We start from the raw sequence: 24,677 nt of genomic DNA, 5'->3' as shown, positions 1-24,677 counted from the left end.
CCAAGTGCTAGGCTGTGTTAGATCTCTTGAATGCTTGTTCATCATACTGTTGATTGGTGGTCATAAGGCACACAAGCTATTCCCCATTTCAGTATTTTCATGGTCAGTGTTAAGGCTGGCTTTTGAAACTGTTTTCTTGAAACAGAAATTATCAAACCACTACCTCTGTAGTTCAGTATAGATTTAGTGCAGGGGTAGGCAACCTCGGCTCTTTTATGACTCGTGGACTTCAATTCCCAGAATTCCTGAGTCAGCATAGCCGACTCAGGAATTCTGGGAGTTGAAGTCCACGAGTCATAAAAGAGCCAAGGTTGCCTACCCCTGATTTAAATTACACTCTAACCTTTTTATTTTTAGTAATTAAAAAGGATACCATTTGAAGGAGAATTACCCCTGTGAGAGGGCAAAGCAGGCTAAATTTAAAGGAATTGATGTATGATTTTAGAGCAATGTTCCTCTCAAATGTTAAATCTAAACAGGAATATGCAGTGGAGGTAGATCATTATGAGACAGCATTTCTGAGTGACACATTTTTTTTTAAAAAAAAAGAAACTGTTTTACTTCTTATAGGCTTTGTTTGCAAAAAAATAGCACCTGTGGTATCGAAATACAAAGAATAAATCTGAATACATGAAGTTCAAAAGGGAAGCGATGCCGGTGGAGGAATAAAGGCACTCCTTTCCAAATGCTCTGATTTTTCAGGGATTGAAGGTACATTGAAATATCAGAGATGGTCATCCTGTGGAGTCATCAAAAAAAGGAATAACGATAGGAGAGGACTTTCATTATTTTCTGCTTGGATTCTCCCTCTAAAATAATAAGTCTCTATAAACCAATGTTTCTCAACCCTTTAAGGTTTGTGGACTTCAGCTCTACAGAAATGCCACAGAAATATGGGATAAGTATGTTTTTGTGGCATTAAGCTCAAAGTACATTTGGACGAAAGAGCCGAATGCTGGGAAAGATTGAGGGCAAGAGAAGAAGGGGACGACAGAGAATGAGGTGGCTGGATGGAGTCACTGAAGCAGGAGGCATGAGCTTAAATGAACTCCAGAAGATGGTAGAGGACAGGAAGGCCTGCTGGAATCTTGTCCATGGGGTCGCGATGGGTCGGACACGACTTCGCAGCTAACAACATTTGGACGATGGATTTGTCATTAGGTTTTCATTTATCAGAATCAACCAAGCTTGAACATCAATCACTATAATCTTGGGGAAATGTTACTGTTCAAAGCACAATGATAAAGACGATACTCTGTGATAACGCTACACATGTTTATTTGTAAATGTTTATTCTGTAGCGGGTCCAGTGTTCACAATTAAGAGGAAATGCCCCCGAATCAGTATAATTGCTGGAGTCCTTTGAAGAAATCTGCAGTTCCCCATTTGAACCTCGATTGGGAAGAAAAATTATGGAAGCTGGAAAGACAAAGTGTTATGGGGTGCCCTCTGGATTTTCTTCTCACAAATGTAGTTGCTGGATCTAGTAAAAAAAATGTGTGAAAATTAAATCCTTGGCCAAAAAAGAGTATGCAGTCGGCTTTTACCCATCCATCATAAAGGTAAAGGTAAAGGTTCCCCCGCACATGCGTGCTAGTCATTTCCAACTCTAGGGGCCGGTGCTCATCTCCGTTTCAAAGCCGAAGAGCCAGCGCTTGTCCGAGGACGTCTCCGTGGTCATGTGGCCGGCATGACTAGACGCCAAAGGCGCACGGAACGCTGTTACCTTCCCACCGCAGTGGTCCCTATTTTTCTACTTGCATTTTTACCTGCTTTCGAACTGCTAGGTTGGCAGAAGCTGGGACGAGTAACAGGTGCTCACTCTGTTACGCGGCACTCGGGATTCGACCCGCCAAACTGCCGACCTTCTGATCGACAAGCTCAGCGTCCCTAACCCACTGAGCCACCGCGTCCCTTCCATCATAGCAGGCAGCTAATATTTCAAAATGTTGCCTTCAACCTCCCCTTACCCTCAGTGTCAATGACCCCAAATAATCCACATATCAGAAAGCAAATAATTATAAATCCTGGGAGAAATCGGCACAATGTATCTTTACTAAAGCAAAGAGTACCTTCCATTCTCACCGGCGTACCTTTGCGTAGGGGGATGCTTTGATTCAGATTTCCTGGAAAAATTAAAACAGAAAAGCAATTTGGCACATGCTAAATCACTGCAGCGTTCATTCTCTTGTGGATGTTACTAGGAAAAATGTATTGTTTAATTGCTGCAATAGGTGAAACGGGGAAGAATTGTAATTGTATTCCAGTACTGGCTAAACTGATTCATCCCTAGAATATTCTGCAGAGAAGCCTGATTCTCTACCTGTACACATATTAACCTGTTTCTCTGAAAATAAGATCCAACCAAAAAATAAGCCCTAGCATGATTTTTTAGGATGCTCGTAATATAAGTGTTACCCCAAAAATAAGCCCCAGTTAAGATCGTTAGACAGTCAGACTCATTTAGAACTGTATTTCCCTGAAAATAAGCCCTAATGCATCTTTTGGAGCAAAAATTAATATAAGACATGGGTTTATACCTATTGTTCAACTACACTAGCCCAAAGATATTTCCCTAGGAACAGAAGTGATATTACTCACTAGCTCAGTTGTATCTTTAGGAGACTAAAAGAAGAACAGATGTTACCTGTATACCAACATAGCCCAAAAGATATTTCCATCAGAAATAATTTGTTGCAGAAGTCTTAAATTGTGCTGGGGATGGCTAAGAATAAAGCCCAGCAATAAAGCTCAGAATTGCCAAATTTACATACTTACCTGAACTTTGGAGGCAGAAGTTTCTTTGCCAGGGTTACCAGTTGTTCCAGAGGCAGCAGATTCGGGTTCTCCAGAGGCAGGCAATGTGGATGTATTAGGAGACTGAGCAGCAGATGAAACAGAGGAAGCAGGGCCAGGTTGCACCAAGGCAGCAGGGCTACCTTTTGCTGAGGGAGCAGGGGTAGGTTGTGCTGAGTCAGTATAGGCATGTTGTGTCAAGACATCAGGGTCAGGTTGTGCGAAGGCAGCAGGGGTATGTTTTGCCAAGGAAGCAGGGGTAGATTGTGCCAAAGGAGCAGGGGTAGGTTGTGCTGAATTAAATGAGGTATGTTGTGTCAAGGGAGCAGGAGTATGTTTTGCCAAGGCAGCAGGGGTATGTTTTGCTAAGGGAGCAGGGGTAAGTTGTGTAGAGGCAGCCAGGTTAGATTTCACAACAGCAGTGGGTGCAGCTTGTGCAGAGCCAGGATGGACACTTTGTGCAGAGTTAAGATGGACACGTCGTCTAGTGGCAGCACGGTTATGTTGTGTCCTGGTAGTACGGTTACGTTGTGCCACAAAACCATGGGTATGTTTTGCTAAGGGAGCAGGGGTAGGTTGTGCTGAGTGAGAAGAAGCATGTTGTGCAGAGGCAGCAGTGTCAGACTGTGCAGAAGCAGCAGGCGCACGTTTTGCTAAAGGAGCAGGGGTAGGTTGTGCTGAGTCAGAAGAAACATGTTGTATCAAGGGAGCAGGGTCAGGTTGTACAGAGGCAGCAACGTTAGGTTGTGTGGAGGCAGCCATGTTGGGTTGTACAGCAGCAGTAGGGGATGGTTGTGCAGAGGCAGGATGGACACTTTGTGCAGAGGTAGGACGGACACGTCGTTTAGAGGCTGCACGGTTACGTTGTGTCCTGGCAGTACGGTTACGTTGTGCCACAGAAACATGGGTATGTTTTGCTGAGGGAGCAGGGGTAGGTTGTGCTGAGTCAGCAGAAGCATGTTGTGTCAAGGCATCAGGGGTCTGTTTTGCCAAGGGAGCAGAAGTAGGTTGTGCTGAGTCAGCAGAAGCATTTTGTGCAGAGGTGCCAGTGTCAGATTGTGCAGAGGCAGTAGTATCAGATTGTTCAGTGGTAGCAGGGTCAGATTGTGCAGAAGCTACCAGGTTAGGTTGTATAGCAGCGGCAGTGTCAGATTGTGTAGAGGGAGTAATGTTAGGTTGTGCAGAGGCAGCAGGCTCAGGTTTTGTAAAGACAGCAGGGTCCGGTTGCACAAAAATGGAATGGGCATGTTGTGCAGAGGCAACATGGCCATGTGGTCCAGAAGTAGAAACAATCTGTTCTCCAAAAGCACCAGAGGTACGCTTTATCAAGGCACCAGTGGCACGCTGTGCAAAGAGAGCAGGAGAACGTTGTGCAAAGGCAGGAGGGGCAGATTGAGTAGGGAGAGACAATGCAGAACCACCAGAATACTGAGCACTATGAAGAGCAGGAGGAATAGACCCAGTTTGTAGTTGGGCAGCAGAGAGAGATTGTGCAAGGAAAGGTTCTTGGGGACAGGAACTATGATAGTTATCAATGACAGATGGATTCCAGTGTTTAGACTGTTGCTGCAGAACAGAAATAAAGGGAATAAAACCGCAAGATATAGTAGTTGACGTCAATTGTTTTCTATAAAGCTCATTTAAAAAAATCCACCAACCATATTGAAGCCTGTGAATGTTTCTCCTTCCAGTGGCTGTCCAGCAAAGATGGGTTACATAAATTTTCCTCTACCTCTTTTTCTACCGTTCTACAGTGGTGGGTTAACATTACTTCCTGGAACTACCGGGAACTTGTATCCTAAACATTTACCAGTACAACTGACTTCCACCGCATATTCTAACAGTTGGGACTATCCCCAAATGATTCCATCTGGGCTCCCGTAAATAACAAACCACCAAGTGTAGCTTTAAAGAGGGACAGGCTTATCACAACACTAACTCTGAAGGACTTAAATCTGCTTCATTGAAGGGAGATGAATATATAGAAAACATAGGGAAATTTAGTCTTCTGCAAGAGTTTGGATTTTGGGACTGTCAAGGAGGACAGATCTGCCTCTCCAGCCTTTCCCAATTTCCTTCCAGCTAACAGATGCTTCCAACCTCCCTGCTCTGGCAGGAAAAGCTCTTATGAATGATTAGCTGTGCTTGGCTAAATAGGATTCAGAATCTAATACTACTGTGGTTCTAGAATCTATGGAGTACCGTAGCTGTGGTGTGGTGGAGAAGTTAAAAAAATGGTTGTAATTATTAGATAAGAGAAGAGGGGAGCTGCATAATTCCCTTTGTAGCTGGGGAATTTGGGGAGTTGAAGTCCACATATCTTAAAGTTGTCAAGGTTGAGTATTACTATCTCAAAGCAACAAAATTCCTTTCAATTTCACTGCTCATGTCTGCTTATACAAAATTCAAAATTGCATACATTGGAAGTGATGTCCATGACATAGGAAATACTTAAAACTTAAGCAAGATGCAGACCAACAAACAAAGCTTTCCTCACTTCCCTGCTCACTATAACCTAGGACACAACTATAACAATTTGGGGGGAAAAACATACTCACTATTCCAGAATAGTCAGGTGAAGCTATTCCAGGATACATAGAAGAGAGTGGATAGTAATGAGGGACAGCAGACCCAAATGGTTGTGTGGCGACAGGTAAAGATTGTTGAGCAGTGCCTACATCAGAGTAGTCTTGAAGATAACTAAGGTAGCCTTGGGGATAAAATGGGAAGCCTTGAGGATAAAAAGGGTAGCCTTGTAGTAAACCAAGATAGCCATATGTGGGTACAGAAGGTCGGCGATACTGCAGAACAAAACAATCAGAACAGAAAAAATCCAAATCGAGTCACCAATCTCAATTGTTTCCAACAATCATCATTAAAGAAAACCCATCAACCTTACAGAAGCCCATGGACGTATCTCCTCCCAGAGGTTGTCCTGCAGAGATGAGGGACAGGACTTTTCCCCTGTCCCAGGACATGTCTCTTTCTGCCCTCCAACGGTGGTGGATTACAGTTCCCAGCAGCATTGCATCCTGGAGGTGCCTGGAACTTGCATCCCAAATATTTACCAGGTCCAAAGAATTTCTGCAGCATATTTTAAATGTTGGCCTTACTCTCAAATGGTTCCTTCTGGCCTCCTGTAAACAATACATACCTAAGAGTGAACTTAAAAAGTGTCAAACTGATCACAGAGCTAACCTGGATATGACTGGATAGAAAAAGTTGAGAAATTAAATCCTTTTCAAGAGTTTGGATTTGGGGGCTATTGAGGGAAACAGAAGTGGACCTCCAGCCTTCCCCAACTATTCTCCAACAAACAGATACTTCAAATTCTCCTGCCCTGATAGAAAAGACTGTTATGAGCTATATTTGGCTAAGTAAGAATGAAGGCCCCAGAATGGCGGAGATTCTGGAACATATTGTGAACCATAATTCTGGTCAATGGTTGAAATTACTAAATAAGGAAAGAGGGGAGGGGTAAATCTTGTGTCTCATGTTCTGGGGCAATAAAACTGTGCGTATACCCTATGCAGCTTAGGGAGTTTCTCACTTTTGAAAAAGTGAAGCAGTGGTCCCAGGAGGCAGGAGGAGAAGGCTTGCTGCCCATGTTTTTCGTGGTTCACCATCCTAAGACGGCTTCTTCATCTTAACAGTTGCAGTGCCAACTCCATTATGCTTGTTGTTGTTAGCTGTGAAGTTGTGTCCAACCCATCGTGACCCTATGGACAACGTTCCTCCAGGCCTTCCTATCCTCTACGATCTTCTGGAGTCCATTTAAGCTCATGCCTCCTGCTTCAGTGACTCCATCCAGCCACCTCATTCTCTGTCGTCCCCTTCTTCTATTGCCCTCAATCTTTCCCAGCATTAGGCTCTTCTCCAGTGAGTCCTTCCTTCTCATTAGGTGGCCAAAGTATTTGACTTTTAGCTTTAGGATCTGGCCCTCTAAAGAGCAGTCAGGGTTGATCTCCTCTAGGACTGACCGGTTTGATCGCCTTGCAGTCCAAGGGACTCGCAGGAGTCTTCTCCAACACCATAGTTCAAAGGCTTCAATTCTTTGGCGCTCAGCCTTTCTTATGGTCCAGCTTTCACTGCCATACATTGCAACTGGAAAGGCCATAGCCTTGACTATACGCACTTTTGTTGGCAGGGTGATGTCTCTGCTTTTTAGTGTGCTGTCTAGATTTGTCATGGCTTTCCTCCCAAGGAGCAAGCGTCTTTTAATTTCTTGGCTACAGTCCCCATCTGCAGTGATCTTGGAGCCCAGGAAAATAAAATCTGTCACTACCTCCATTTCTTCCCCATCTATTTGCCAGGAATTGAGAGGGCTGGATCTTGGTTTTCTTAATGTTAAGTTTCAACCCAACTTTTGCACTCTCCTTCTTCACCCGCAACAAGAGGCTCTTTAGTTCTTCTTCAGTTTCTTCACCATTTCTTCACTTCACTTCTTCACCATTTCTGCTAGCAAGCAACAGAACCAAAGGGGGGTTTTTTGGGGGGGAGGAAGAAAAAGGGCATTGTGATGCCATGTGTACCATCTTGCTCCTGGACATTGTTGAATCAGTACTCTATGGCCACGGTCCAGTACCGGTTCATGGGTTCTGGCTGCACAGCTGGAGGTGAGCAGCAGGTGAGTGGGCAAATGTAATGCACTTGAATCATCCTGAAACCATTCCCCCCATGGAAAAAATGTCTTCCATGAAACCGGTCCCAGCTGCTCTAAAGTTTCTCTTAGGAGCCCAGCTGTTCCCAGGATTGTGTGCTTTTTTTTCTTCTTCCTGAAATAAAAAAAACTACCATACGGCTTCCAAGTTTAATAATATAGCTGCTAGTGGTTCTTCACTCAAAAGCCCTTCATTGTTCCTCTAACCCAAGGGTAGGCAACCTTGGCGCTTTTATGACTCGTAGACTTCAACTCCCAGAATTCCTGAACCAGCCACACTGAGGGGAAAGGGAGAGGTTTCCAAGCTGAGCCATGCTGGCTCAGGAATTCTGGGAGTTGAAGTCCATGAGTCATAAAAGAGCCAAGGTTGTCTACCCCTGCTCTAACCAAACCAATCTTGGAATATATTCATATTTTTCCCCCGTATAGCTTACCCATTGCCTCCTCTGCTCAAAGACTTTTCTGCAGATTTCCTAATATAAAGAAGGAAAAACAGAGTGAGTTACTTTGCATTGCATTTTCCTTCACCTGTCCTTCAAACTGGAGAAATGAAGCCATTCCTTCTACTACCTAACGCTCCCTTTGGCCTCCGGGAACCAATAAAAATTAAAGCTGTGCTTGGGTCCAACGGCCCTCCCACTGACTTCAAGGGAAGAACTACAGAGTTTGCTTGGCAGTGCTAGGCAAGTGACTTCCCACTCAAGGATGCTCCCCTGATGTCCCCTGATCCTCACCCATCCAAATTCTAACCAGGTCCAACACTGCTTAGCTTAATATCTTGCTATTGTTATTCTAAATCATGGTGGGTTTCATGTGTCTATAATACAAAGCCAAGAGTGTGGCTGTCATATTTCACAACAGCTTTAACACTTAATGCTATCCATGCATCTGACCCATATCTCTTCAACTTGGGGGTGGGGGGTGGGGGTAGGAATTAAACTTGATGCTTCTGTTCAGGAATACATCATTTCAATTGTTCCACCTGAAGGTTGTGGTCTGACATAGAAAGCAGTAAATGATCATAAGTATTTCCATATACTTACACCCATCAAATGGATCTAGCAAACAAAAAGAGAGAGACACAGTACTTAGAAAGAACCTTTCACTCTTGTTTCATGGGAAAGCATAGAGACACACTGATGGAACATCCACAAATGCTTATGAATCAGGCAAAGTAATTGAAGTTTATTTTCATATTTGATTATACTTATCATCTGTGTATTTTTGCCTGACATGAGAGAAAATGACTGGATCCCTCCATCGTCTCAAATATTGAACTTATATTTTGGAAAGAGGTCTCTGTGCAAAACCTTTTGCAGTGAAAGTCTTTGCATTATTTGATTTATGTAAATAAACCAGACATCTTTCAAATATACAGACAAATTCTGCTTGCTGCATGGTTGGCTAGAGCACAATTTTGGAAAAAAATTAGAGCCTCCATTGTTAGATGTGTAATATGAATAATGATATTTTTATATTTTTTTAATCTGTTATTACTTTTATCGTAGATTTTTTATCTATTTTTATACAGTGTAGTAATGTATACTTTTAATAACACTCCCATTTGAATTGTTTGAATTTGGTTCTTTAAATAATCTTTTTGAAAGCAAATATATATTTATATTTATATTTATTAAATTTACACTAACCATACACTTATATTATTCAATGTTTATCTTCTCCTTCTGCTTGGAAGGTGATTGATCGTTAAATGTTCTACCTGATTCCTAAATGCTTCTTTTAGTTTGAAAGAAAGCTTCTTGAATTTTTGCAATGGGGCACATCTGAGATTCCAGAGCAAGCAGAAGCAAAGGGAACAAGCAAGCAAATTGGTAGAAGCAAGATAAGATACTCACCAGCTTTTTGGGTCTAAAGTAATCCTATGGACAAACACCACACACATAAAGACATAGAGTGAGGGGACAAATACTTTTCTTTCTGTCAATTTTTCCATAAAAAGTGAAAAAGCCTGCAAAGAGCATCTGAAAATCCTCTAATCTGGGAAAGGGCAGCTAAAGATGATGATGATGATGATGATGATGATGATGATGATGATGATGATGATGATGACGACAACAACAACAACAATAACAACAACTACAATGAATTTGGAAGTGACCTTGGAGATCATCTAGTCCAACCCCCCTGCTCAGGCAGGAAACCCTACACCATTTCAGACAATTGGCTGTCCAGTCTCTTCTTAAAAACTTCCAGTGTTGGAGCATTCCTAGGTTCTGAAGGTAGGTTGTTCCACTGATTAATTGTTCTGTCAGGAAGTTTCCCCTCAGTTCTAGGTCACTTCTCTCTTTGGTCAGTTTCCATCCATTGCTTCTTGTCCTGCCTACAGGTGCTTTGGAGAATAGCTTGACTCCCTCTTCTTTGGGGCAGCCCCTGAGATACTGGAACACTGCTATCATGTCCCCCCTAGTCCTTCTCTTCAGTAAACTCGACATACCCAATTCCAGCAATCCACAAGGCAATGCTTCACAAAGCACCTACCTACCCCAGATTTGTGACCACCTAACCTTGAATGAGACCCTAATATTTTCATGGCCAGATTGTTTGGGGGAGGGGTTTCTCAGTATAATACGAGCAGGCAAATGTTATACTCACTGCTGAATCCAAGTGTCTAAAAGGCCACTGCAGAAAGAAGAAAAACATGGCTTTCATTCTGGGCAAAATAGTTTTAATAGACATTTAAATGTATAAAAGGCAAACATCCATTCTCTCTGTCTCTCATATAAGCCTATACATGCACATGGGGCACATGGTGTGTGTGTGTGTGTGTGTGCATAATATTTAGGCCTGCAGATCTTTTTTATGTTTCAGCTATACAATAAGCTACATAAGCTCATAGTTACTTTTAAGTGTGAAATGGGCGGCTTATAAATTAAATAATAAATATCTCTATACACACCCAAATGATTTGGGAGCAGGACTGAATGGGGTCCTAGGATTTTCAGGGCCACATATTTGTGTGTGTGTGTGGGTCTCTAATGGGTACAATGGGAGCAAGCAAAGGTTATACTCACTGCTGAGTCAAAGTGCCTAGGAAACCACTGCAGGAAGAAGAACAACATGGATAAATAGTTTTTATAGTTCTTTATATAGGCATTTACAGTAAATGGTATAAAATGCAAACTTGCAGTCTCTCTCTCTCTCTCTCTCTCTCTCTCTCTCTCTCTCTCTCTCTCTCTCTCTCTCTCATAAGAATATACATATACATAGATGTATGACCATAATATTTATGCCACCAAATCTTTCTTATATTCCAGCAATTCAAACTTGTTTTTAATGGTGAGATAGGCAGGATATAAATTTAATAAATAGAATAATAAATTTGCATTTAAGACCCAAAGATAAAGAGACAAAGAACTTTAACAAATACATAAGATTTTCACAAACAATTACACATATTTAGAAAGACGCAGAGTGAAAACAGCAAAATATATAACGAGGCAAGCAGAAATTTCTTCAAATGCTAAACAAGGCTGCCAACTCTAAGAGCACACTTTATCCCCCCCCCCAAAAAAACCCAATATTAAGTTGCTAAAGAAAAAGAAAAAAAATAGAACCAAAATGTTCAAGTTTTAAAAGACCAAGATCTCCTCAAAAGGTAGTACTTTGTTTCAGAGTACAGTACAGTATAACCTCTTTATAAATGAGGAAGTAACTAAATATAGTAAACAAATATGGAGATGTGACTTCAAAATGGATAAAAACAGTATTTTGGGTTGTGGATCTGAAACCCCAATGGTTTGGGATGCAGCGGAGAGAAATGTGAGCAAAGGTATGGTCAAATAGTCAAGATGGCGGCTATAGTGATCAAAACACCATCCATTATTTTATCTCTGTGAGCGTGTGTGTTTTATTATGCTTTGTGGGTTCTCTTGATAGTCACCAAACTCTCAACAGTGATCTTAATCCCACAGTAGTTCTAGGTAGGAAGTAATTGAAACAAAATTTGGGAACTTCAGACTATAAGAGCCTTGGTGGAGCAGTGGGCTAATGCCTCCTTAAGTAACACCAGCTGCCTGCAATTAGTGCAGGTTCGCGTCCCACCAGGCTCAAGGTTGACTCAGCCTTCCATCCTTCCAAGGTAGGTAAAATGAGGACCCAGATTGTTGGGGGCAATTAAGCTGACTTTGTAATAATGCCACTGGGGGGGGGAAAAGCCCTAATAAGCAGGCATATACATAGAATGAAGGCTATTGCTAAGCACATTTGATTTGTGCTTAGATTGTAAGCCGCCCTGAGTCTTCGGAGAAGGGCGGGATATAAATGGGATTAAAATAAAAATAAAAAATAAATAAAATAAATAAGCAGAGAGCCTATTCTTCAACAAAGGCAAAGAAAATAAAAGGGCATGCAAAAGCTCATACTTACAAATGGAGGGTGCCGTAGAACAGAGTTTCCAATATAAGCATCATCCCTGAAGCCAGGATTCCCCTACAGAAATTGAAAGATACATTACAACATTCTTTTGGCAACAAAGAGAAGGAAAAATCTGGGATGGGATTCTAAGGAGACTCACAACTAAATCCACTCTTATGGAGGACCTTAATCTCCTTCCTAGGCAAGGCTTATATTATAGGCATCCAGAATAATCCTAATAAAACAATGTTTACATTCTGCATTTTCTCTGAAAGCCTCTAAACAGTACATACAGAGGTTTGGCATGATTTTATCCTTACAACAACTCTAGGAAAGATTGCTACAGGTGGCCCTTGGTCAGCAACTGCCTCGATGAATTATAGGAGTGATTTAAAAAAAAAAACAACAATCTGAGACCAGTGTCTGTAGTTGCAATTTTCATCGCATTTTTCCCCCAGTCACAGATTTGCCATTATATGTGGTCAGTAATCACTGTCCTGTATCAAATTGTAATCACGGCCATGTGATTTTTTTTTTCCACTTAGCAATTGCTTTACTTGCAATTGGTCCCAATTACGGTCGCTAAATCAGGACTACCTGTGGTAGTTTTCACATTATTTTTATTTTAAGTAAACTCTGTTATAAGATCCTGCAGCAGTAAGGAGTGAAGTAGGGATATTCCAGATGTGTCTTCCTTCTCCGTCCTCAAGCAGTGTCTGTCTCAACACAATCCCCCAGAGCTACCCTTGATAATATACCTATCCCAGATGTGGGAGCACCTACTCCTGACTGGGACCTTAGGATTTTCAGAGCCAGATAGTTTTGGGGAGGTTCTCTTAAATGGGTACAATAGGAACAGGCATAGGTTATACTCACTGTTAAGTGGTCTAACAGACCACTACAGAAGGGGGGGGAAAAACCCACAAACATTTAAACTCATAAAATACAAACTTATATTTTCTCTTTTATATATGCATAGACACACATGTGCATATACAGCTTTCCTATATGCATACGCATACATACAATAAATCTTTCCAATTCATGCCAAATCCTTCTGATATTTCAGTTATATAATAAATTATCCTTATTAAATTGTGCAAAAAGTAATAATAATAATCTTCTGGTCGTAATAGAATCATTGATGTGAATAAATGATTCACATCAATAAAATTCATATGTAATTGGATAAACCCACTAGATCCCACATTTTTTCAAAGGGATTTCAAATATTCAATTAGACCAATGATCTGTCATCAGTCTAATTGAATATTTGAAATCCCTTTGGAAAAATGTGGGATCTAACGGGCTTATCCAATTACATATGAATTTTATTGAGGTTAAACTGGATCTCCTTGGAGAAACTTTACCTGATCTCTATTGGTTATGTCTAAGATTTTAGTAGGATCCAAGAGTGAGCAATTTAGTCTTGGATTAACCCACACAAATGGGTTACCACTTTACCACCTCACAAGTTCCTTTTCCTAAAATTCTGGTTTCATCTCACCTGGGCATCTGTGCTGAGCACAGAAATCAACAAGGCAGCACCCACGAAGGACAGCTTCATTTCTCTCAGCTTGAAGCCCTTGATGAGAAAGTATGGATCTTGACTTGATGTATCAGCACAACCCAGTCCGCCCAAACTGAAAGGAGCAATTAACGATGCCTTCAAATTACCTGTAGAGAAAGGGTTGAAAGGTTCATTCACAAGGAAAGAGCTGGTGCCAAGTGAAACATTCCTCCACCTTCTCTCTCTCTTTTTTTTTTTAGTATGATCTTGACTTGCGAGAAAATATTGATGCAATGTCACCCTCTAATTTATCTGATAGCAAGTGGAGAGATTCTGAAAGTTCATGTGTGACCTTTCAAAACCTTTATCTTATCTTTGTCTCATCTTTTGATTATCTTATCTTAGTTCCCGTGATTTATTTTTGTTCTTGGGGGGGGGAAGAGAGAGAGAGAGAGACAGAGATTCTTTTACCAACTTTCAGGTTTCTGAATTGTAGGATGGATAACTAGGTTGAGGAAATTCTGAACCTTAAAAAGGGGATAGGAAAACACTACCTGGATTGCTTTAAAAGCCATGTTCAGAGCTCTGATTGATTGATTGATTGACTGATTGATTGATTAGTTGCTATCAAGTCAGTGTCAACTTTTAGATGCAACATAGATAGACTTTCTTCAGGACAATTGTCCCTAACCTGGTCCTTGAAACCTTCAATGTGGCATTAATCAGCCCAGAAACCAAGTCCATCCATGTTGCTAAAGGTAAAGGTAAAGGTTCCCCTGCATATGCGTGCTAGTCGTTTCCAACTCTACGGGCTGGTGCTCATCTCTGTTTCAAAGCTGCCAGTGCTTGTCCGAGGACGTCTCCGTGGTCATGTGGCCGGCATGACTAGACGCCAAAGGCGCCCGGAATGCTGTTACCTTCCCACCGTAGTGGTCCCTATTTTTCTACTTGCATTTTTACGTGCTTTCGAACTGCTAGGTTGGCAGAAGCTGGGACGAGTAACAGGCGCTCACTCTGTTACGCGGCACTCGGGATTCGACCCGCCAAACTGCCGACCATCTGATCGACAAGGTCAGCGTCCTAACCCACTGAGCCACCGCGTCCCTTCCATGTTGCTACTGGTCTTTAGCTTGTCTTTCCTTTCCTGATTAATAGAGCAGTCTTCACATGGGTCCAAGGAAGAATAATTTTAGCCTAATCATCTGTGCCTCAAGTGAGAACTCTCTTTTGATTTTTTAATTTTTTTTTGGATAATCTGTTTGTTTGTTTGTTTGTTTTTCTTAGCTGCCCATAGTCTTCTCAAGCATTTTCTCCAACACCAAAGCTCAAAAGTGTCAAAACTCCTTTTTTTCCTGCTTCTTCGAAGTCCTTTTTTCCCCCTTCCTTCTATAGAGTGTCACAGGAAATACCATTTCTTACACTAAACTGATCTTTGTCGGAATAGACACATCACAGGATCCAAATATGTTTCCGTTGCCCTTCACTGCTTCCATACTAAGTGCTAGGCTGTGGTAGATCTCTTGAATGCTTGTTCAACAAAGGATCATACCATTGATGGATAGTCATAAGGCACATGGATAGCACATAAGGCAAATTTAATAAACCTAAACCTAAACCTAAACAGAGGCTATTCACCATTTCAATATTTCATGGTTAGTGGCATGGCTTTTTTTGCCATAGAACGCTCAGAACGTAGTTCCGGCATCTTTTTGGGATGGAACCTTGTAGGATAGGCAAGGCGGGTTGTATGACATGTGTGAGTTCCAGCACAGAATGCTCTAGAAATGATCAAATTCTCTGCTTTTCAGGCACCTCTATCTCTGCACTTTGGTATAGATTTGATATAAATAAATTCCACTTTCCCACTCTACCCCTAACTCATGGGTTAAACAATGAAGCTGAACAGTTATAACCTTCTTTTTTATTTATTTTTTATTTTTGTAATTAAAAAGGATACCACATGAAGGAAAGTTAGAGCCCTGTGAGAGAGTAAAGCATGCTAAATTTCAAAGGAATTGATGTTTGGTTTTAGAATTTTGTTCCTTTAAAATGTTAAATTTAAAGAGGATGAGCTTTGCAGTAGAGAGAGATCATTATGAGACAGAATTTCTAAGTAACATTTTTTTAAAAAAACTATTTTACTCCTTATGAAAAAAAATGGCACCTGTGGAATGAAATACACAGAACAAACTTTGAATAAATAAAGTTCAAAAAGGGAGTGATGCTGGTGGAGAAATAAATATGCTCCTTTCCAAATGCATTGATTTTCAGGGAATGAAGATACAATCTTCCAAGATTGCCAAATCTTATTTCAAACTCTCATGATGACTTAGCACCCTCCCAGGTGTTTGGGACCATTTAATTTAATTTAATAATTTAATTTAATTTAATTTAATATTTGCATTTGTATACCGCCCTTTCCCTGAGGACTCAGGGCGGTTTACAGGGAATTAAAAATCAAAACATACAAAAGTTAAAACCAATTTAAAAAGCATTAAATTCACCCTGTACATTAAAACCCCAGTTAAAATTTTCCCCTCAGCCTGGGCCCGAGAGCTCAAAGAGCCAGGTCTTCAGGCCCCGGCGGAATGATCGGAGGTCGGGAGCAGTCCTCAGCTCTACTGGCAGCTGGTTCCAGAGGGCAGGCGCTCCCACTGAGAAGGCCCTATCCCTGGGTGTCACCCGCCGGCAATCTCTCACCGGCGGAACCCTGAGCAGACCCTCCCTGTGGGAGCGCACTGGGCGAAGGGCGTTTGATGCCGGCAGCAGGTGTTCCCTCAAATAACCCGGACCCAGGCCATGTAGGGCTTTATAGGTGATAACCAGCACCTTGAATTTCACCCGGAGGGCAACCGGAAGCCAATGCAGCTCGCGGAGTAGAGGTGTTACATGGGAGTATCGGGAAACCCCCATTACAACTCGCGCGGCCGCATTCTGCACCAGTTGAAGCCTCCGAGTGGTCTTCAAGGGCAGCCCCATGTAGAGAGCGTTACAGTAGTCCAAACGGGAGGTCACAAGCGCATGAGTGACTGTGCGTAGGGCGTCTCGGTCCAGATAGGGACGCAACTGGCGCACCAGGCGAACCTGTGCAAAAGCCCCCCTGGTCACGGCTCCTATGTGATCTTCAAAATTGAGCCGTGAATCCAGGAGGACGCCCAAATTGCGAGCCCTATCAACGGGGGGTAACACCTCACCCCCCATCATTAGAGGTGGAATAACTTGGTTAACCCGAGACGCCGATATGCACAGCCACTCAGTCTTGGCGGGATTGAGACGAAGCCTGTTTCTCCCCATCCAGACCTGGACCGCCTCCAGGCACCGGGACATCACGGAGAGGGCATCACTGGGTTGGTTCGGGGTGGAAAGAAAAAGTTGGGTATCATCAGCGTACTGGTGATACCCCACCCCAAAACCACGAATGATCTCGCCCAGCGGCTTCATGTAGATGTTGAACAGGAGGGGCGAGAGAACCGACCCCTGAGGGACTCCACAAATGAGAGACCTCGGGGCGGATCTCTGCCCTCCTGTCAACACCGACTGCGAGCGGCCCTGGAGGTAGGAGGAGAACCACCGTAGGATGGTGCCTCCCACTCCCAACCCCCTGAGACGCCGCAGCAGGATACCATGGTCGATGGTATCGAAAGCCGCTGAGAGATCTAATAGGACCAGGACAGAGGAGCAACCCCTGTCCCTAGCCCTCCAGAGATCATTCACCAGCGCGACCAATGCCGTCTCCGTGCTGTGTCCGGGCCTGAAGCCCGAATGGTACGGGTCCAGATAATCAGTTTCCTCCAGGAACAGAGGGAGCTGATGCGCCACCACACTCTCAACAACCTTCGCCAGGAAGCGAAGGTTGGAGACTGGACGATAGTTGTTTAAAACAGCCGGGTCCAAAGCAGGCTTCTTGAGGAGGGGTCTCACCACCGCCTCCTTCAAGGCGGCAGGGAAGACACCCTCCTTCAAAGAAGCAGTTATCACTGCATGGAACCAGCCTCGTGTTCCCTCCCGAGCCGCATAAGCTAGCCAGGAGGGGCACGGATCCAACAAACAGGTGGTGGAGCTCAGTCTCCCCATGATCCTGTCCACATCATCAGGGGAAACAGGGTCGAACTCAGTCCAGATAACGTGCTCAAGACCGCCTGATTCCTCCACATCAGACTCTGCCCAGTCAGAGTCCAAGCCGGTCCGGATCCGAGCGATTTTGTCCGTCAGATGATGACTAAACTCCTCGGCTCGTCCCTGCAAGGGATCCTCCCTCACCTCCTGGTTAAGGAGGGAGCGAGTCACCCTAAACAGGGCGGCCGGGCGATTATCTGCGGACGCGATAAGGGCGGCAAAGTAATTAGACTTCGCCGTCCTTATCGCCGCAAGATAAGACCTTATGAAGGTTCTTAACTGCAATCGGTCGGATTCGGATCGGCTGGATCTCCAACCGCTCTCTAGACCTCGTCTCCGACGCTTCATCTCCCGGAGCTCCACAGAGAACCATGGAGCCCAACGGGATCTGCGCCGAGTCAGAGGTCGCATGGGTACAACACAGTCGAGTGCCCTGGTGGCAGCCGTTTCCCAGGCCTCCACCAGAGCATCGACTGGGCTGTGGGTAAGGGTGATAGGTATCGGCCCAAGCGCCCTCTGGAACCGATCCGGGTCCATTAGGCGCCTGGGGCGGAACCACCTGGTCGGTTCCGCCGCCCAGCGGCGGGGGATGGCATGACGGAAAACCAGCCTCAGGAGGTGATGATCTGACCATGACAGAGGGGTGATGGACGGAGAACCCCCTCCCAGATCATCCAACCACTGTCCAGACAGGAACACCAGGTCGAGAGTATGATCCCCCTCGTGAGTAGGGCCCTCAATAACCTGGGTCAGGCCCATGGCTGTCATGGAAGCCATGAACTCCCGAGCTAACTCCGACGACCCCCCCAGTGATGGCAGGTTGAAGTCACCCAGGACTATAAGCCTGGGGAACTCCACCGCCAACCCTGAGAGGGTGTCGAGCAGCTCAGGCAGGGCTGTTGCCACACAGCTGGGCGCCAGGTATGTGAGCAACAAGCCCAACTGAACCTGAGGACCACATCTCAAGAGGAGGGATTCACTCCCGGCCATCTGGACAATGGTGGCCTCCCGGGGACACAAAGTCTCCCGAATAACCACTGCCACCCCACCACCCCTGCCCTGAGCCCGTGGCTGGTGCAGCACCCGGAAACCTGGCGGGCATAACTCGGTGAGAGGCACCCCTCCCTCCGAACCCAACCAAGTTTCCGTGATGCACGCTAGATCCGCACATTCCTCCTCGATCAGATCACGGATGAGGGGAGCTTTGTTAACTACGGATCTAGCGTTAAAATAGACCAACCTGAGCTCAGGGGCCTGATCACCCTCATCCCCGGGTAGGAGGGTGCTAACCGGAGGGTCGGAGCGCGCCACCGCTCGGAGATAGCGGGGGCGCGATCCCAGATGTTGATATGGCCCTCCGCGCAAACACCTGCTGCCATACCCTATCGCCGTGGGGATTCGATGCCCCACCCCCACATTCCCAGCGCCAGCAGCCACCTCCCCCGACCCCATCCCGTCGGGACCTCTAACAGGTCCAGACTGAGTGCCGGTTACAGATTCCTTCCCCACCCTCCCCTTCCTCCCCCTCCCTAACCTCTTAAAATAACCGGCTAAGAATCTTATCAGGGGCCTCTTAGCGCGTCTTAACTCGAGGCCCCTGTCCAAGCCCAACCATGGGTGGATGGAAAGAAGACTTTTTGAAAGGGGTGTCGTGGACAATATCTGAAAGGGTCAAGTGTCTGCAAAGGTGAGGCTACATTTCCCTGAAAACTGCAGTCAGATCATTATCCAGTTATTCAAGAAAAGGGGAGGCTTCCAGTTTGCGCTCGCGGCACTGGCAGACGTGTGAGAGAGAGCGCTCTCCCTGCCGTCCCATTTTTCTCTGTTGAAAGACCCTGAAAAGGGTCAAAAGTCATCCTGGAGGGGCGACGACTATGAGGAGGCCCTCCGAGTTATCCCAGAAGGGTGGCAGCCCTCCATTTGATCCGAAGCAGCTCCTTTGAACCGACGAAGAAAAGATCCGCCATTAACATGACCGATCATCAAGCCGTTTCCTGCCGAAAGCCAAAATTACTACCAAGCACAACAAAAGCAAAAAGGAGGATTTGGGTGAGATCTTACCTTTCTCATTTCCCTAACTACTTTCCTGTGGGAGCATCCTGAAAATTTCTTCCCCCCTTTTTTTTGGAAGAGCGGCGTCTGCTTACTTGGGGAATTAAAGCCTTAAAAGAAATGAGAAAACATAACTAAACTAAACTAAGTAACTAAACAACTGGATTTACACCTTTGGAATATCTGGGGTACCAAAAAGTTCTTATTGCTACGTGGCCCTATTATCCTATTTACTCTTCAAGCTGGAAAAAGAAAAAAAGAAAAAAATTCAAACTGAATAAAAGCCTTATTTGAGTATGGAAAGGATTTTACATGCTATTGAGGACATCTTGTGGTGAATCCTGGTATAGCAAGGAAACTTTCCTTTTATTGTGAGATCTGGCTGTAGCCCAGATTTGTCCTTGGATTATTTTTAAAGATAAGAATTTGAAACACCTGGTGGCGAAAACAACTTTTAGGAATAGTGGAGGTGGACATTTGTATTTAAACAAACAATATATGTATTTTTATATATGACAACTATTATATAATGAAATAGGGGAATTTTGGGTTACCCGAAAACTGAATATTATGGATACTAAAGGCTAATCCAGAGCACTGTAACTGAAATTAGGCAAAATTTAAAAACAGGACATGGATAAATATAAGTTAAAATATTTTGATAACTGTCTCAAACTGACCATGCTATAACTAGAAATGTATTAATTTGATTGTGATATTGTAATTAAGGGAATTGGAGAGGGAATTCTTACTGATATAACCTGGAATATGTACAAAAAGATTTTCTTATTGGACTTTTGATTACCCAACCACCAAGTTGCTTCATAAATATCTGGATGTAAAATTGGAAAATTAATAAATCTTGTTTAAAAAAGGGGGGTGGGGAGACTGTTGAACTCAGGGCACGTCCTCTTCTCCTATTATTGATAAGGTACAATTACTTTTCTTGATCTATGAATCAAGAACGAGCAAGTCTCTCCTGGACATCAAATAAGAATGTAATTATTCACTTCTGCGATCAAAGGAGACAAAAGAGTTTTATATTCTGGAACTTCTTAAGTAGTTCAAAGTAATGTTGGGAATGCCACAAAACATGTTACGCCTATAAGAAACTCTGGTCTGTAGAAAGGTAACAGAAATGTGGGATAAATATGCTTGTGGCATTAAGCTCAAAGGATACTTAGATAGTGGGCTTATTTCATTTACCAGAATCTACTAAGCATTGATGTGGCCTGAACTTCATTACAATATTGAAAAAAATGATAATTTTCACAGGACAATGATAAAGACAACATTCCATAATAATGCTGAACATATTTATTTGTTTTGGTTTTTTTGGAAGAGAAAACCAGTGTTAACAGTATTTACAATTAAGAGAAAGTGTCCTCAAATCAACAAAAAGAAATATTGCTGGAACCCTTCTCAGAAAAAAGTAGCATTTTCCCTTTGATATGGAAGCCAGAAAGAGAAAGTGTTGGAGGGATGCTGTGGATTTGATTTTTGACAAATGCAGTCGATGAATCTATTAAAAAAAAACCAAGAGTGAAAGTGAAAAATTGGCACAAAAAGGGCATGATCAAGGCAACTAATATTCCAGACTTTTGCCTTCAACCTCCCCTTTACCCTCCATGATAATAGCGCCAATAATCTACATCATCAGCCCCCAAACCTTTGGGGACCAGGGACCGGTTCCGTGGAGGCCAGTTTTTCCATGGACTGGAGGGTTCCTGGAGGGCTGTGGACCATTGCTGGTCCACAGCACAGGTGTTGGGGACCCCTAATCTAAGTATTTGAAAGCAACTTGTTGTAAAGTCCCAGGGAGACATCTGCACACTGAACATCTCTATCAAAGCAAAGAGTATCTGTCATACTCACTGGCGTACATCTTCATACTTGAGATGCTTTGATTTACTTTAGCTGGAAAAATAAAATCAGAAAATCAATTCAGTGCAAAAATCACTAGAGTGTTCGTTCTATTGTGGACGTTCCTAGGAATTAGTATTGCTTAATTGCTGCCATAGACACAATGGAAGGTAGTTGTAATTGTGTTTCAATAGTTGCTGAATTGATTCCTCCCTAAAATATTCCGCAGAGCAGCCTTTGGTTGATTTCAAATGGAGCAAGAGATATAAGCAAGGCAAAGCACAGTCTACATGACTCTTCCATCCTCTGCAATTGCAGCCATATCAATCCTACACATAAGCACTTGTGGAGAAGCCATCATGTGGGTATTGGCATTTAACTCCTGAAAAGCAAAACTTCCTGGTGCTGTTTGGAAGAGATAAGCTGGCAAAGTCATTCCGAGTAGTAATTCCTAAGACAAACTGAGTGAAATTTTCAGAGCTCGGGAATCAAAGCAGCAATATAGATTACCCTCACTTACCAACGGTAACTGGGATCAGATGCTCTGTTGCTAAACAACACGGTGGTAATGCACACGATCACGTGGCCATGCCAACTTATCACTGCGGTTGCAACAGTTCAAGTTGCCATCGGGTCCCATGATCACATGATCATCATTGGGGACCACCTGCCTGCATTGTTCCTAAGATAACAGCAAAGAGGGTTCACATAACTGTGGGATGCTGAAACAGCTGCAGTGGTGGGGATCCGTGATATGTAGTCCTCATTCAGTGCTGCCCTAACTTCAAAGATGCGTGAATCTGTTGACCTTAAATGAGGAGTACCTTTTTTTTATTACCCACTGAAACAGACAGCTTACTAACAGTTATGTTCTCTGAAGGACTTCCTCCAAAACTTGTTATTTTTCTGCAGGGAGTAATGGATAGGCTAAAGCAATGTTTTTTCAATCTTGATGACTTTTAAGATGTAGGTGTGTCAACTCCTAGAATTCCTCAGACAGAATAATGCCAAGCATTAGTTCTAGCGAAAGCTGAGCAGCCTAGAACCTTCTGTTTTGGCTAGCTTAATCCTACCGGTAAGTAGGGAAAAACATTCTTGATTTTTAGGGCCAGCAGAACTTTCTTCACTTGCCCTCAAAGGAACAGGCCTTCAGAAATTGGCATACTTTCATACTTACATGAGATTTAGAGGCAGAAGTTGTTTTGTATCAGCTGTATCAGAGGGTTGAGCACTGGATGGAACTGATGAAGCAGAAGGGGCTTGTGCAAAGGGACCAGGTGTTCCAGATGCAGACAGAGACAATCCAGCTGTATCAGGGGGTTGAGCACTGGATGGAACTGAGGAAGCAGAAGGGGCTTGTGCAAAGGGACCAGGTGTTCCAGATGCAGACAGAGACAATCCAGCTGTATCAGGGGGTTGAGCACTGGATGGAACTGAGGAAGCAGAAGGGGCTTGTGCAAAGGGACCAGGTGTTCCAGATGCAGACAGAGACAATCCAGCTGTATCAGGGGGTTGAGCACTGGATGGAACTGAGGAAGCAGAAGGGGCTTGTGCAAAGGGACCAGGTGTTCCAGATGCAGACAGAGACAATCCAGCTGTATCAGGGGGTTGATCACTGGATGGAACTGAGGAAGCAGAAGGGGCTTGTGCAAAGGGACCAGGTGTTCCAGATGCAGACAGAGACAATCCAGCTGTATCAGGGGGTTGAGCACTGGATGGAACTGAGGAAGCAGAAGGGGCTTGTGCAAAGGGACCAGGTGTTCCAGATGCAGACAGAGACAATCCAGCTGTATCAGGGGGTTGATCACTGGATGGAACTGAGGAAGCAGAAGGGGCTTGTGCAAAGGGACCAGGTGTTCCAGATGCAGACAGAGACAATCCAGCTGTATCAGGGGGTTGAGCACTGGATGGAACTGAGGAAGCAGAAGGGACTTGTGCAAAGGGACCAGGTGTTCCAGATGCAGACAGAGACAATCCAGCTGTATCAGAGGGTGGAGCATTGTATGAAAGAGGGGAAGGTGGTGCAAAAGCACCAGGTGTTCCAGATGGTGCAGGGAAAAATCCTTGGGGAACTGAATTAGGGAAGCTATATGAAGTAGGTGGATTCGCATTGTTAGGCTGCAGAAAAGAAAAGAAAAATGGAAGAGAAATTGAAGACATAGTCACTGGTCTGATTTGTTTCCTACATGCCTCATTAAAAACACAAACCAACCACCAACCATATGAAAGCCCATGAGTGCATCTCCTTCAGTGGCTGTCCAGCAGGGATGAATTACATGAGTTTCCCCCTGTCCCAGGACACGTCTCTTTCTGCCCTCCTACATTGGTGGATTACAGTTCCCACCAGCATTACTTCCTGGCGCTGCCTGGAACTTGCATCCCAAACATTTTCCAGTACACCTGACTTCCACTGCAGATTCTAAGAGTTGGGACTATCCCCAAATGATTCCCTCTGGGCTCCCGTAAATAACAAGCCACTAAGTGAAGCTTTAAAGAGGGACAGGCTTATCACAACTCTGAAGGACGCAAATGTACGAAGGGAGCTGAATGCATAGAAAACCCCGGGAAATTTAGTTTTCTGTAAGAGTTTGGGTTTAGGGGCTGTTCAGAGAGCCAGATCTGCCTCTCCAGCCTTCCCCAACTTCCTTCCAGCAAAGAGATGCTTCCAACCTCCCTGCTCTGGCAGGAAAAGCCCTTATGAATGATCAGCTGTGCTAGGCTAAACAAGATTCGGGATCCAAGTATGACTGTGGTTCTAGATCATGTGGAGAACCATAGCTGTGGTCCAACGAAGAAGTCAAAAAATGGTTGAAATTACTAAATAAGAGGAGAAGGAAGCTGGATAGTCCAAATCACTGTAACTGTCATATCTAGGATCTTTCTAGAGCAGGATTACTCATTTTGGCAACTTTAAGATGTATGGACCTCAACTCGCAGAATTCCCCAGCCAGCCATGTGGCTGGGGAATTCTGGGAGAAGTTTGGAGTTGAAGTCTACACATCTTAAAGTTGCCAAGGTTGAGAATTAATGTCCTAGAGACCCAGGGGTAGGCAACCTTGGCTCTTTTATGACTCATGCACTTCAACTCCCAGAATTCCTGAGCCAGCACGGCTCAGCTTGGAAACCTCTCCCTTTTCCCTCAGTGTGGCTGGCTCAGGAATTCTGGGAGTTGAAGTCCACGAGTCATAAAAGAGCCAAGTTTGCCTACCCCATCCTAGAGCAACTAAAATCATATTCAGTTACATGACACATATCTGGTTATATAAAATTCAGATAAAATACACCAGAGAGTTAAAACCATGAAAC

General features: G+C 43.9%; 1 protein-coding gene and 1 long non-coding RNA gene across 8 annotated transcripts; both read right to left on the bottom strand.

Annotated features, from left to right (window-relative positions):
* Window positions 1-1,224: 1,224 nt before the first annotated feature.
* On the bottom strand, window positions 1,225-13,655 carry LOC308672375 (uncharacterized protein). 7 transcript variants are annotated; one of them, XM_081335232.1, is made up of 9 exons: window positions 13,508-13,655; window positions 13,338-13,416; window positions 11,843-11,905; window positions 10,489-10,515; window positions 10,070-10,096; window positions 5,355-5,597; window positions 2,779-4,362; window positions 2,094-2,126; window positions 1,252-1,483 (listed from the first exon to the last, which is right to left on the bottom strand). In XM_081335232.1, the coding sequence occupies exons 2-8, from the start codon at window positions 13,395-13,397 to the stop codon at window positions 2,118-2,120; spliced, it is 2,013 nt and encodes a 670-aa protein (XP_081191358.1). In that variant the 5' UTR covers window positions 13,398-13,416; window positions 13,508-13,655; the 3' UTR covers window positions 1,252-1,483; window positions 2,094-2,117. The 7 variants fall into 7 exon arrangements, with proteins under 7 accessions (XP_081191357.1, XP_081191358.1, XP_081191356.1 ...); XM_081335231.1 differs by having other exon boundaries at window positions 1,225-1,419; window positions 13,338-13,522; XM_081335230.1 differs by having other exon boundaries at window positions 13,338-13,522.
* Window positions 13,656-20,807: 7,152 nt separating this feature from the next.
* On the bottom strand, window positions 20,808-23,391 carry LOC308672330. Its single transcript, XR_014027391.1, has 3 exons — window positions 22,549-23,391; window positions 21,384-21,425; window positions 20,808-21,030 (listed from the first exon to the last, which is right to left on the bottom strand). It is a non-coding gene; the product is annotated as an uncharacterized lncRNA (long non-coding RNA).
* Window positions 23,392-24,677: the final 1,286 nt, after the last annotated feature.

This window comes from Vipera berus (genome assembly GCF_964194415.1).
Source record: "Vipera berus genome assembly, chromosome: 9".
NCBI lineage: Eukaryota > Metazoa > Chordata > Lepidosauria > Squamata > Viperidae > Vipera > Vipera berus.
Note: the sequence above shows the minus strand (reverse complement) of the source record. Positions and strands in the feature narration are given on the sequence as shown.